Here is a 14,198-nt window from a genome sequence, read left to right as displayed (position 1 = left end):
TTGTAGAGCCTGGGTATATTCAAATTTGAGATATATAACCCTTCATATATTTGAGCTCTTGCAAAACTCTGCTGCCCGTATCCTAACTCTCACCAGGCCCTATTCACCCTTCACCCGGCTTTACTCTCTGACCTACATTGGTTCTTGGCATGGCAATGTTTCAATTTTTGAATGGCCTCCTTCTGCACTGTAACAATTCTGTGATTGCTCTAAAGTCTCAGCCCACCCAACATCTGTAATCTCCTCTAACATTATAATCTTCTGAGAGTTCTGCGCTCATCAAATTCTGGTTACGCGCGTATCCCTGATTTTAATGGCTAAAATAAAAGCAAAATACCACAGATGCTGGAAATCTGAAATAAAAAGAGAAAATGCTGGAAAAACTCAGCAGGTCTATGGAGAGAGAAACAGAGTTAACGTTTCCAGCCCCTTAACATTCAATGGCATTACCATCACTGAATCCCCCACTATCAACATCCTGGGGGTTACCATTGACCAGAAACTGAACTGGACTAGCCATATAAATACTGAGGCTGCAAGAGCAGGTCAGGAATCCTGCGGCGAGTAGCTCATCTCCTAACTCCCCAAAGCCTGTCCACCATCTAAGGGCGCAAGTCATGAGTGTAATGGAATACTCTCCATTTAACTGGATAATTGCAGCTCCAACAATACTCAAGAAGCTTGACACCATCCAGGATAAAGCAGACCACTTGATTGGCACCCCTTCTACAAACATTCACTCCCTCCACCACCAGTGCACAGTAGCAGCAGTGTGTACCATCTGCAAGACGCACTGCAGGAACTCAATAAGGCTCTTTAGGCAGCACCTTCCAAACCCACGACCGCTACCATCTAGAAGGACAAGGGCAGCAGATACATGGGAACACCACCACCTGCAAGTTCCCCTCCAAGCCACTTACCATCCTGACTTGAGACTATATCACTCTTCCTTCACTGTCGCTGGGTCAAAATCCTGGAACTCCCTCCCTAACCACCACCACCTTCTCAAGGGCAACAAGGGAGAGTTGTAATGCATGATTTAAAGCTTCAACTGAAAACAAAATCTGAATCGTCAAGCAGATTTCGATGGAGGAGGATTCAAGCTTCATGCCTTCTGTGTGGGTATGTGAAAATTGGATTGCAGAGTAATAGGTTTTGCTGTCATCGTGTGAAAACAGAATAAGATGATGTAAAACAGAGTTCTTTGGACTGTGCTGTAGTCTAGATTCCTGATTTAACTCACCGGCCTGACATTACCAATGGATATACATCCCAGAAACAGATATGTGGTTGGCATTTCAAGAAGGTGGGAAGCCTGTGCATTGATTGGCCATGCAGCTTAGCTGTTGCACATGTCTTGATGCACATGACTGCATCAACTTCTGAAAGGCTAACAAGGCACCAGATGTCAATAAAAACAAAAAAAACTGCGGATGCTGGAAATCCAAAACAAAAACAGAATTACCTGGAAAAACTCAGCAGGTCTGGCAGCATCGGCGGAGAAGAAAAGAGTTGACGTTTCGAGTCCTCATGACCCTTCGACAGAACTTGAGTTCGAGTCCAAGAAAGAGTTGAAATATAAGCTGATTTAAGGTGTGTGTGTGGGGGGCGGAGAGATAGAGAGACAGAGAGGTGGGGGGGGGTGTGGTTGTAGGGACAAACAAGCAGTGATAGAAGAAGATCATCAAAAGATGTCAACGACAATAGTGCAATAGAACACATAGGTGTTAAAATTAAAGTTAAAGTTGGTGATATTATCTAAACGAATGCGCTAATTAAGAATGGTTGGTAGGGCACTCATCGTATAGCTCCAGTGGGGGTTTTTTTTTATATAATGGAAATAGGTGGGAAAAGGAAAATCTTTATAATTTATTGGGAAAAAAAAAGGGAAGGGGGAAAACAGAAAGGGGGTGGGGATGGGGGAGGGAGCTCACGACCTAAAGTTGTTGAATTCAATATTCAGTCCAGAAGGCTGTAAAGTCCCTAGTCGGAAGATGAGGTGTTGTTCCTCCAGTTTACGTTGGGCTTCACTGGAACAATGCAGCAAGCCAAGGACAGTCTGTCACAGATGTCATAAACAAAATGACAAAGGGGTGCAGATGGTGGTGATATCAGCTAAAGGATGTGCTAATGGTGACATTAAGGGTAAAAAGCAGGATGAGCAAGTGACAGATGGCCCTAGTGGGGGTGGGGTGGGGGGAAAGGATGAAAATAGGCTAAAAGGTGGAGATAAAACAACGGGTGGAAATAAATTTTAAAAATAATAGAAATAGGTGGGAAAAGAAAAATATATATATAAAAAAAAATTATTAGAAAAAAGGGAATCAAAAAGGGGGTGAGGGGAAAGTTCATGATCTGAAGTTGTTGAACTCAATGCTAAGTCCAGAAAGCTGGGAAGTGCTTAATCGGAAGATGAGGTGCTGTTCCTCCAGTTTGCGTTGAGCTTCCCTGAAACATTGCAGCAGGCCAAGGATGGACATGTGGGCATGAAAGCAGGGCGGTGTGTTGAAATGGCAAGCAGCAGGAAGGTCTGGGTCATGCTTGCGGACAGACCGAAGGTGTTCTGCAAAGCGGTCACCCAGTCTGCGTTTGGTCTCTCCAGTGTAGAGGAGACCGCATTGGGAGCAACAAATGCAGTAGACTAAATTGAGGGAAGTGCAAGTGAAATGCTGCTTCACTTGAAAGGAGTGTTTGGACCCTTGGACAGTGAGGAGGGGGGGATGTAAAAGGGCAGGTGTTGCATCTCCGGTGGTTGCATGGGAAGGTGCTGTTGGAGGAGGTTGAGGTGTAGGGGGTGAAAGAAGAGTGACCAGGGTGTCCTGGAGGGAATGGTCCCTACGGAATGCCGCCAGGGGGGGTGAAGAGGAGATGTGTTTGGTGGTGGCATCATGCTGGAGTTGGCGGAAATGGCGGAGGATGATCTTTTGCATGCGGGGCTGGTCGGGTGATAAGTGAGGACAAGGCAGACCCTATCATGGTTCTTGGAGGGGGAGGAAGGTGTGAGGGCAGATGCCTGGGAGATGGGCCGGACATGGTTGAGGGCCCTGTCAACCACCGTGAGTGGAAAACCTCGGTTAAGTAAAAAGGAAGACATGTCTGAAGAACTGTTTTGGAAAGTGGCATCATAACAGGTGCAACGGAGGCAAATGAACGGAGAGAATGGGATGGAGTCCTTACAGGAAGCAGGGTGTGAGGAGCTGTAGTCGAGGTGGCTGTGGGATTCGGTGGGCTTGTAATGAATATTAGTGGATAGTCTATCACCAGAAATTGAGACAGAGAGGTCAAGGAAGGGAAGGGAAGTGTCAGTGATGGACTATGTGAAAACGATGGAGGGTGGAAATTAGAAGCAAATTTAATAAATTTTTCCAGGTCCAGACGGGAGCATGAAACGACACTGAAGCTGTCATCGATGTACAGGAGAAAGAGTTGTGGAAGGGGGCTTGAGTAGGACTGGAACAAGGAATGTTCCTTGACTTGGTTTCTCCTCCCCATTGTAGGGCACTGATGCCAGCTGGAGCACCATCATCACCTTGCCAGCTGAGATCAACCATCTCGAAACAGAGTGGGGAACCATGCTCCAAATTAATCAGTAAAACCACTGGATAAACCAGCAAGTTTCCCAGCCTCCTATTTCCTTAACTATTTTTGTACACATGATTTAGTTTGATACATATAGTATATGTATACACTATCAATAATAACTTATATGTACATAAAGCGCCTTTAACATAGTAAAAACGGTCCAAGGCAAGAGCAATTTCAGATAAAATTTGACACTGAGCCATTTCAGCGAATATTGGGACAGACAGTCAAAAGCTTAATCAAAGAGCTTAGTTTTAAGGAGCATGTTAAAAGAGCAGAGTAAGATAGAGAGGCAGAGAGGTTTATAGGGAGGGAATTCAAAAGCTTTGGGCTTCAGCAATCAATAATTAGCATAACTGACAGATAATTCCATGCTTGAACTTCCCCATAAAGTTAGTCCATAATTGTTCCTCCTTTCCAGCCAATTCTAACTTTCCTGTCAATCCACTCTATCTCTCTTCCCAGAACAGATACTGCAGCTCAGATGGGTAGTAGAGGAAGATGAGAGAGCACGAAGATTAATGGCAATGTGACTGGTTTAACGAGCCAGATGCTTGTTCACCACCAACTTCCAGCATATAGCTTCCTATCCAAGAGGCAACAATTGAAGTCTTAATGGAAAATAAAACCTCTTCATAAAGTAACAGAACTCCTTCAGGGAGTTTTACCATCAGCAGATTAATGATATGTTAAATTAGTCACATCAAAAATATTCAGCAAGTCTTAAATACTTATCCAATGCACTTTGTGGCTATTCTGAGAAACCATTCTAACATGAAGTCAATTCAAAGCTAACCTCTTTCTTCCATTCAGCTGGCACTCCAGCCTATATTGTATTCTTCCAATAGATAATAAATGCTTATGTGAAGCTGTCATTTATGATAGCTTAGTGGCTTTGATGATGTGTAGGCATTGTGTCAATGCTACAAACCTGAATTAAAGTAGACCCTTAGGTCAATATTCTACAAGATATAAAGTACTGCACATTCCTATGGCAAATCAGTGTAACAATTTACAGTTTCTTCAAATAGTAAATACAGGTGGTAACTGAAGGTAAAATATCTTGTCATAAGTAGCAATGGAATTACTAAGATGAATAAACAATAAAAATTCTGCACGTTCTGGATCACACTGGCTTGTCACTCCAGGTGAGGCTGTCTCAGGGAAAACTTGGAAAACCTGGAATGCATTGCCTGAATGGGCGGTGGAAGTGGATTTAATCATCATTTTCAATAGGAAGTTGGATAAGTGCTTGAAGGTGAAAAACTTGCAGGGCTTGAGGGAAAGGTTAGGGGAATGGGGTTAATCGGATAACTCCTTCAAAGAGCTGGCAGAGGCACAATGAGCCAAATGACCTATTTTTAAACTCTGTCAATCTATGAAGCCCGTAGTCGTCTGCAGGCTTCATAGCAGGCGGGAACGAAAAATATCGGGAAATTGCAAAAATCAGTTTCACGTCATCGTAAAACCAGTTTGCGATCACCCGCTCCGCCCTTCAATGGCGGACCGTGTTTCCCACCGCCGCACATCGGGAATTTAATATCAATACTTTAGCAACTCATTATACACCCTGCTCACTGGAATCATTCCCCCCATGCTGGATCATCCGAGCACATCGGCATGCACCTAGCAACCTGCACTTCGCTCGGGACCTTGAGGTTTTATTGCCTACCTCGCTTATGCAGCACTCGCGGTCATCAGCGCCAGGCTTCACAGGCAGCACCACAGCACTTTTAAGGGGGCTCATGGGCAGGTCTCTACCTACCAGACCAGCTGTGAGACAGGGGTGGCATTTCAACGCATCAGGGCTATGGCTTGCTTGGGGAAGCGGGAGAAGGGGCCTCAGGCCACGGAAGAGGCTGCAGGGTGAGGGCTCTACTGGAGTAGGGGGGTATCCCTGGGTGTGCATGGGGACACATGTTGATCTGAGCAAGTGGCCTCAAGGCGATGAGGGCTGAGGAGGCAGCCTCCAGAGGAGATGAGGCCAGATGGAAATGTGAGGTTATGTGTGAGTACAGGTGGTGATGTCCCTTGAGCTCTCAGTAAGTGAGATGCCAGTGAATGTGTGATAGGCTTGTGAGTGTGTGAGCTTAGAGTGATGAGGTGGTTGCCTTACCATGGCAGCAAGGGTGAGACTGTTTATCCTCTTTCTGCATTGGATGCCCAACCCCTTCTGTGCAGCATTGACATTGACCACCCCTGCCACCACCTCCCAAACTGGAGTGGTGATGTTGCTGGACCTCCTGCAGCCAGAGCCGGGGTGGAGGACATCATGATGGTCCTCCAAAAGGCATTCCAGTGACGCTTCACTGAACTCTTCTTGGCTTTCAGGGCCATGCCTTCACTGGAACAGCGTGTTTCCTAAGGCTGCATAATTAATGAGGCGGGAAGCAGACGATACGGTGCGAAAACCCACCAATGCAGCCGGTGGGTATAATATTGTTTTTCACGCCCACTGATAGAATACAATTCTGGAACGATTCTGCCCAATGATTCTATGAAAACTGCTTCCCTAGGTAAAAGCAAATTGTATAATGAGCAAAGTGCTGGGGAATGGTGCTGGACAGGTCCAGCTGATAGTCTCAATTTCCAATTTATAATTGAAAAGTATAAAGTTACGCCTAGGTTAGACCACACTTTGAGTACTGTGTGCAGCTTTGGTGAAAAAAGGACATAGAGGCACTTGGGAGGGTACTAAAGAGAAGTGTCCCCCAAATGTTACATTTTCCCTTCTTCAGCAATCAGAACAAGATTGCTAGTTCACTGCCACATTTTGGCTGTTTGTGCTCTAGTCTCAGACTCAAGGGGTTAGTGTTGTGAAATTTGGAGGAGGATTTTTCCCTCGTTGGGCAGGCTCAGTGGGTCCGTTCAGGAAGCCGTCTGCTGCCCGCGATTGGGACCGGACCGCAATTTCATGCTGGCAGGCCAATTAAGGCCCACCCAACGTGAAACGTGAACAGCAGTGCTCAGCGCTGTCTGTGGTGGGGGGGGAAGGAAGGCGAGCGTGAACTTTGCGCATGTGCGCGGGTGTGCACTGGAAAAGCTCCCCGAGGCTGCCTCAGGGAGATAAACATTTTTCAAAATAAAAAATAAAGATTTTTAAAATGTTATAAAACATGTCCCTGCTCGTGTGACTCTGTCACATGAACAAGGACATGTTATTAATTAAATTTTAAAATTTTTGTTTTATTTTTATTTGCTTTAGGAAACCTCTTCCCACCCATTGAGGAGGGTTCCTAAAAAGTGCAAAGGCTGCTTGACCTTTTAGCCTGCCCGCCAACCGTAAGGTTGGACAGGCAGTGAAAAATTTCTTTCAATTAACTTTTTAATGGCCTTAAAAGGCCTTTTAATTGTTGGCAGGCGAGCTGCCAACTCTGGTATGTGCCCGCCGACTGAAATATTGCACGAGTGCTCCATGATGTCGGGACACTCGCCTGACATCATCGCGCATCAATTTATGCTCAGCCAGGTTGGTGGGTGCCTGCCCACCTGCCGAGCTAAAAATTCTCCCCCTGATTTCTGATAGAGCTTTTACAATGGAGCCATCAGTCTCAACTGGAAAAGTGGACGGGAAGAGGGAAGGGGAAAGGACTAATCAGTTAATCACAGGTCCACAGAGGTCTTGGTATTCCATCTATCTCAATGAATGTTAGGAGAATCAAAGATCCTGCTGATCCGCAATTTCCTGACTAACACTTCCAGCCAATGCTGCTCTTCACTGGGAGCTCCCAGTCACAAAACCAGCCTTTTGTCTGCAAGTTAGGAGAGTGAGTATTCAGTCATAGGGATCACACCCAAACCTAATCCTTGACATCCACCAAATGCACTTAACATCTAATATTACTCCCTCCTCTACAGGGGCACTGAGGCCAGTTTGATCTTCCCCAACTAAGACTGGTTAACCAAGCATATTGCCCTTCACATCATCCACTGACACCTCTCACTGCTTCACACTTTATATAGTAATCTGTAGGCACATCTTTTATGATGCTACAACAAGTTTTATTTACTTTTACCTCAGGCAATATTTGCCACTTACCATGATCGTCAAGAAGGATGTTGTCAGGTTTAATGTCCCTACAAAAAAAAGCAAAGAGGAATTAATTTTCATAAGTAGTTTTCCTTTGGCTTCAAGGCTTAGGTCAGCCTCTCATTAAAGCTTCTTTTCAAGATTGCATCTAATTATATCATGCTAATGATCCAAAAGCTACAGATGTTTTCTGAATTAAAATAAATTAACAGCATGTCATGCAGATTAAGATGGCAGTCAAAAAAAGAGGGGATGAGACAGTCTCTGCACTGATTAAACAGTTATTATCAGAATTGGGAGAAATTACACAGGATTGCATACAGCACAGAAACAGGCTATTTGGCCCAACAAGTCTATACCAGTGTATGCTCAACATGAACCTCCTCCCAGCCTTTTTTACCTAACCCTATCAATGTAATCATCTATTCCTTTCCTCCTTGTGTTCTTTAGTTTCCCCTTCAATGTTATTCACCTTATCTACTCTGTGCAGAAGCAAGATCCTCATTCTAACCACTCCCTATGTAAAGAAGATAGTGACTATATTATATTTATGGTCATTAGTTTTGGTCCTCTTTTCCATGTTTCCTGTGTGAAACCCTTTAATAACTTTACAGGTTTCTGTCAGGTCACCCCTCAGCCTTTTCCTTTCTAGAGGAAAGACTGCAGCCTGTTTTTCCTTTCCTGATCGTTATAACATCTCAGTTCTGATATCACTTTTTAAAATCTTTATTGCACTGTTGCCAGTGCCTTTATGTGCTTTTGCAAGATGGGGACCAGAACTGTGTGTAATATGCTAAGGGCAGGATGGTGGGATTTTCTGCCCTGCCACCCAGAGAGTTGATGGGGAACATATCCCCAACGATGCCACCTGCCCTGCAGCCATTTATTGTTCCAAGGAGCATTAATTGGTTGGAGAAGAGACTTCCGTCTGTCACTCAGGGGAAAGCCCTATCTTAGAGAGTTGCTAGCAGCTCTGTAATCCCAGCAGCACTACCTGGAGCATCGGCCACTGCTGGGACTGCAAGCAGTCCGCAGAGTCAAGCACCAGAGCCCAAAGGACCAGTTAGGAGCAGGCTCAAGTCTCACGGTGGATGGAAAGGGAGGCTCGGTGGAAGGGGGTTGCGGTTGAGAGAGAGGGGGCTGCAGGTCATGTTGGAAAGGTCCAGCGGAGAGGGCCGCCCAATGCTGAAAAGACATAGAGTGATGAGGTGCCCCCCTTACTCCTTTCTCCCCCACCTTTTCCACCTGAGACCCTTGGAAGGATGACCTGAGAGCACACCCGCCATCCCTAAATTACCCCTGCCAACCAAAAAATTGTGGCCAGCTGGGAAACAGCCCTTCACTGACCAATATTTGGCTACTTAAAGGTGTCAATTGGGGAGAAAATAGGCAAGCCACCCTAACCATCGACCAACCCCGCAAAATTGTGGACAGTTCGGGGGTGGGCCGGAGGGTGGGAGAATGGCAGGAAGGCCACCCGCAAAAGTTTACAGCCCCCTCCCCTGGCAAACCCATCCGCAGGGGATTGTAAAACTCTGTTCCAAATGTGGGAGGAGGCACATCGAATGGAATAAGACAGTTGGTTGTCAACCATGGTGACAACCAGAGGATCTCCCTGCGCAGCCAAATTCAAAATTCGGTTCACCCCAATCAATGCATTTTGACGTAGACCTTGACTTTATGTGGTTGTGTGAAATGGTTGACATTGAGTCAGAAACACATTCCACATCTTTCTCAATTTCTATTTCTATTGGAGCCAAGGGAGGACTATAAAAAGGTTTGCCGTCTTGCTATCGCCCATTGTGTACTGTTGAACAATGCCAAGATCCACCCCCGTTCCCAATTTGTTTAGGTCCCAATCGGTTTAGAACATTGTAAACGACTCATATCAAGGTTCACTTCTGCCTGATTAACAATGCATTTTTAATATCTCCACATGATACACATCAAGGATTAAAGCTAGATAAACTCATTGGTCCAATGATTACAGTGCAGAGTGCAAGCTGGAGACAAGGCTTCAATACAGTAGTGCCCATTCTTTAATCTACCACCCTGTAATGGGGGATTCAGAGAATTTATCCCGTAGCTTCTGAGCCAGATGACATACGTCTTAAGATTGATATGGACAAGGTTGCACTTTTAGGGGTATCCACTGAACAGGTTGTTTAGAGCAAGTTCTAATAACATATTTTCATTTTACAGTGGTTTTAAAATAATCGAACTTTCCCAAATAGCGCTGCCGGCTACGGCCTCGATTTTCAATTTAGCATGGTTACTGCCCACGTTTGGTCAATCATTACTGCTAGGTCACTTTATTTAAATGGCATCTTGAGAGAGTGGGTATTATGGCACAGGTAAGATGACCTTTAGTTCACCATTACAGTTTTAGCCTGCTGCCAAGTAACGCCCTGGTGTTCTCATGAGAGGTCCGAACTTGGACAACTTAGGTGGGCACCAAATTCTGCCACTCCACCCTTTCTGACATCAGGGGCAATTTTGTGGTGACAGAGTTTGGGGTGACAACCCAGGCTCATATGCAAAACGGCTGCGGATGGGATTTTCAGCAAAGACTCAGCATTCCCTGGTCCTGTCACAAATTGCAACACTATAGGGTCTCTTGGGGTTCGACTTCAACCCCCAAACTTCATTGCAGCCAAAGAGTTTGCGTCCCAGTAGTGAGACAAGTGATTTGATGTGGCCTGGCATCCTGTAACAAATCATCTGTGTTTCTACATTTAGTACATATTTAGTAGGTCATTACTTGGTACTTACGAGTTTCTGTGTTTAATTAATACATGGGTTACATTTAATACATTAAATTAATATATAAAAATCGGATTTTAATCTAAAAATGACAGACCAGGAATGTAATCCACCCATAATACATGCTTTCTTATGGGGAAGTATACTTTTTGTTTAGCACTCCATTTTTCAGGAACACATTAGGCATGTGAAACAAGGGATAGCTGTAGACAAAAACAATCAATTGATTTTTAGTGAAGTTCTGCAAGATCAGAAGCAAGCAGCTATGGTATCTACCTCTAAAAAAGGGATCAATTTGACCCAAGCAACCACAGGAACGCTTGTGTGGTGCGTTTGATAGAGCCTACACTGAGGACCCCCTACTCCTCAACCCCCACCTATGGCACCTCCCCATGCCCACACAAAAGATGCAACACCTGCCCCTTCACTTCCTCTCTCCTCACCGTTCAAGGGCCCAAACACTCCTTTCAAGTGAAGCAGCATTTCACTTGCATTTCCCCCAACTTAGTCTACTGCATTCGTTGCTCCCAACGCGGTCTCCTCTACATTGGAGAGACCAAACGTAAACTGGGCGACAGCTTTGCAGGACACTTGTGGTCTGTCTGCAAGAATGACCCAAACTTCCCTGTCGCTTGCCATTTTAACACTCCACCCTGTTCTCTTGCCCACATGTCTGTCCTTGGCTTGCTGCATTGTTCCAGTGAAGCCCAACGCAAACTGGAGGAACAGCACCTCATCTTCCAACTGGACACTTTACAGCCTTCCGGACTGAATATTGAATTCAACAACTTTAGATCTTGAACTCCCTCCTCCATCCCCACCCCCTTTCTGTTTCTTCCCCCTTCCTTTTGTTTTTTCCAATAATTTATATAGATTTTTCTCTTCCCACCTATTTCCATTATTTTTAAATCTTTTATGCCCTGCTAGCCTTTCCACCCCACCCCCACTAGAGCTGTACCTTGAGTGCCCTACCATCCATTCTTAATTAGCACATTTGTTTAGATAATATCACCACCATCAACGCCTCTGTGTTCTTTTGTCTGTGACATCTTTTGATTATCTGCTCCTATCACTGCTTGCTTGTCCCTACAACCACACCACCACCCCGCCAACTTCTCTCCCCACCTCCCCCACCCCACCTTAAACCAGCTTATATTTCACCCCTTTCCTAAGATTCACTCAGTTCTGCTGAAGGGTCATGAGGATTTGAAACGTCAACTCTTTTCATCTCCGCCAATGCTGCCAGACCTGCTGAGTTTTTCCAGGTAATTCTGTTTTTGTAAACTGAAAGAGTAAGTCAGTATCAGTTGTAGCTTAGTGGAAGCACTCTGGCTGCTGATTTAGAAGGCCATGGGTTCAATCCCTTCTCTAGAAATGATCATATAATCTAGGCTGATGCTCCAGTACAATACTGAGGGAGTGTTGTGCTGTCTTTCACTTGAGATGTTAAACTGAAGCCACTGATTATCCTGTCAGGTTAACATAAAAGATCCCACATTGATTCAAAGGTGAGTAGCATAGGTACTGGCCAACATCTGTCCCTCAACCAACACCTGAAAAAACAGACTCTCTGATCATTTGTCATTACTGTACATGGGAGTTTGCTATTTGGCTGTTATGTTCCACTGCATTAGAGACTTCATTGTCCTTAGATTGAGAGAAGTGCTATAGAAACGCAAGTTTTCTTTGATATCTCAGAAGCAGTAGCTTGATGAAAAAACAGCCGGCATGGCTTTCAAAATGCTTGAGATAACTCCCAGGCTTATCTGAAGATGCTACCAATGTTACAACTCCTTGTTTGGGCTGTCAGAAAAAACTTTGGTGACAGAGTTACGCATGAATTCATGAAATAAAACTAAAGACCGTGGGAATTGAGAACAGACTATGGCAGTGGATAGAAATTGGCTCCACACATCGGAAACTAAGGGTATTTGAGGGCTATAATGCCAGACTGTGGGAAGGAGAGCATGAGGGAGGGGGAGAAATAAAGCAATATGTTCAATATTTCACTATAAATATTCCCTTGCTAGTCCTCAGTTGTACAATAGAGCATTGTATTTGCACTAAATTAGGAGGCACTGTTATTTGTGTAGACAGGAGGAGGAACTGTATAGGGCATTGGTGAGATCGTACCTGGAATATTGTCTACAGTTTTGGTCTCCTTACTTAAGGAAGGGTGTACTTGCATTGGAAGCAGCTCAGAGAAACTTCACTGGACTGTTTCCTGGGATGAAGGGGTTGTTTTATGAGGAAAGATTGAGCAGGTTGGGCCTATACTCATTGGAGTTTAGAAGAATGAAAGGTGATCTTATTGGACTATAAGATTCTGAGGGGACTTGAGAGAGTGGATGCTAAGAAGATGTTTCCCCTCTTGGGAGAATCTAGAACTAGGGGGCACAGTTTAAAGATAAGAGGTATCCCATCTAAGATGGAGATTTAAAATGGATATGAGGAAGAATTTCTTCTCTCAAAAAGTTGTTAGTGTTGTGGACAGGAGAGGGTTTAATTTAACATGGTCCTGATTTCTCCTCTCACCAAACGTCTGCAAACAGAAAGGTGTTCTTTGATATTTTTGATATCCCCCTTTATAGGCGGTGGCGTATTTTCCCACCCCTCAGTTTTAGTGTGATCCAATTCTCTATTCACAACCCCTCAGCAAACGCAAACTAGGGTGAACTAAAAGGGTTATTTTACTTTACACACACTCAAAATGCAGGAGGGGGTGTTGCTATGTTGTCTCCAGTACATTCATACAATAAAAGGAGGATAAAAAGGTACAGAGCAAAGACCATAGAGAAGATAAGAATTATTGTTTCACATGAATCCAGAGTCCAGAATCAAATTCCGATGGTGAACATACGAACATCTGAAATAGGAGCTGAAGAGTGCCATTCAGCCCCTCGAGCCTGCTCCACTATTCAATAAAATCATGGCCAATCTGTTTGTGTTTTGAGTTCCACATTCCCATCTACCCCCAATAACCTTTGATTCCCAACCTAACAAGAATCTATCTACCTCTGCCTTAAAAATATTCAATGACCCCGCCTCCATGGCTTTGAGGCAGAGAGTTCCATAGTCACTCTGAGAGAAAAAAGTTTCTCCTCATCTCTGTCCTCTGACCCCTAATTTTAAAACAGTGCCCCCTAGTTCCGGGCTCAACCATAAGAGGAAACATCCTTTCCACATCCACCTTATCAAGACCATTCAGGATCTTATATACTTCAATCAAATTACCCCTCGCTCTTCTAAACTCCAATGGAAACAAGCCCAGTCTGTCCAATCTATCCTCATAAGACAACCCACTCATTCCAGGTATCAATCTAGTAAACCTCCTCTGAACCACCTCCAACATTTACATCCTTCCTTAAATAAGGAGACCAAAACTGCACACAGTATTCGAGATTCAGTCTCACCAATGCCCTGTATAACTGAAGCATAATATCCATACTTCTATAAAAGCAAAATACTGCAGATGCTGGAAATCTGAAACAAAAACAAAAATTGCTGGGAAAACTCAGCAGGTCTGACAGCATCTGTGGAGAGAAAGACAAAGCTAATGTTTCAAGTCCGTATGACTCTTCTTCAGAACTAAAATCCTTAATCCTTACTTTTATGTTCAATCCCTCTCATAATAAAGAATAGCAAGTCATTAGCCTTCATTATTATGTACTGTGCCTGCATACTAACTTTTTATGACTCATGCATGAGAACATCTAGATCCCTCTGCACCTTGGAATTCTGCAGTTGTTCTCCATTTAAGTAATACCCTTTTTTTGTTCTTCCTGTCAAAATAAACAATTTCACATTTTCGCACTCCATCTAC

General features: G+C 44.3%; 1 protein-coding gene across 1 annotated transcript in view; it reads right to left on the bottom strand.

Moving 5' to 3' along the window:
* Positions 1-14,198, bottom strand: part of LOC121281472 (serine/threonine-protein kinase 32A-like) — an 892,779-nt gene that overhangs the window by 788,907 nt on the left and 89,674 nt on the right. Inside the window, exon 4 of the mRNA XM_041194417.1 lies at positions 7,622-7,659. Coding sequence (XP_041050351.1) covers positions 7,622-7,659 — 38 coding nt within the window. The remainder of the gene's footprint in view (positions 1-7,621; positions 7,660-14,198) is intronic.

Source organism: Carcharodon carcharias, chromosome 8 (assembly GCF_017639515.1).
Source record: "Carcharodon carcharias isolate sCarCar2 chromosome 8, sCarCar2.pri, whole genome shotgun sequence".
NCBI classification, from domain to species: Eukaryota; Metazoa; Chordata; class Chondrichthyes; order Lamniformes; family Lamnidae; genus Carcharodon; species Carcharodon carcharias.
The sequence above is the reverse complement of the archived record's forward strand: the minus strand, read 5'-3'. Positions and strand labels throughout refer to the sequence as shown.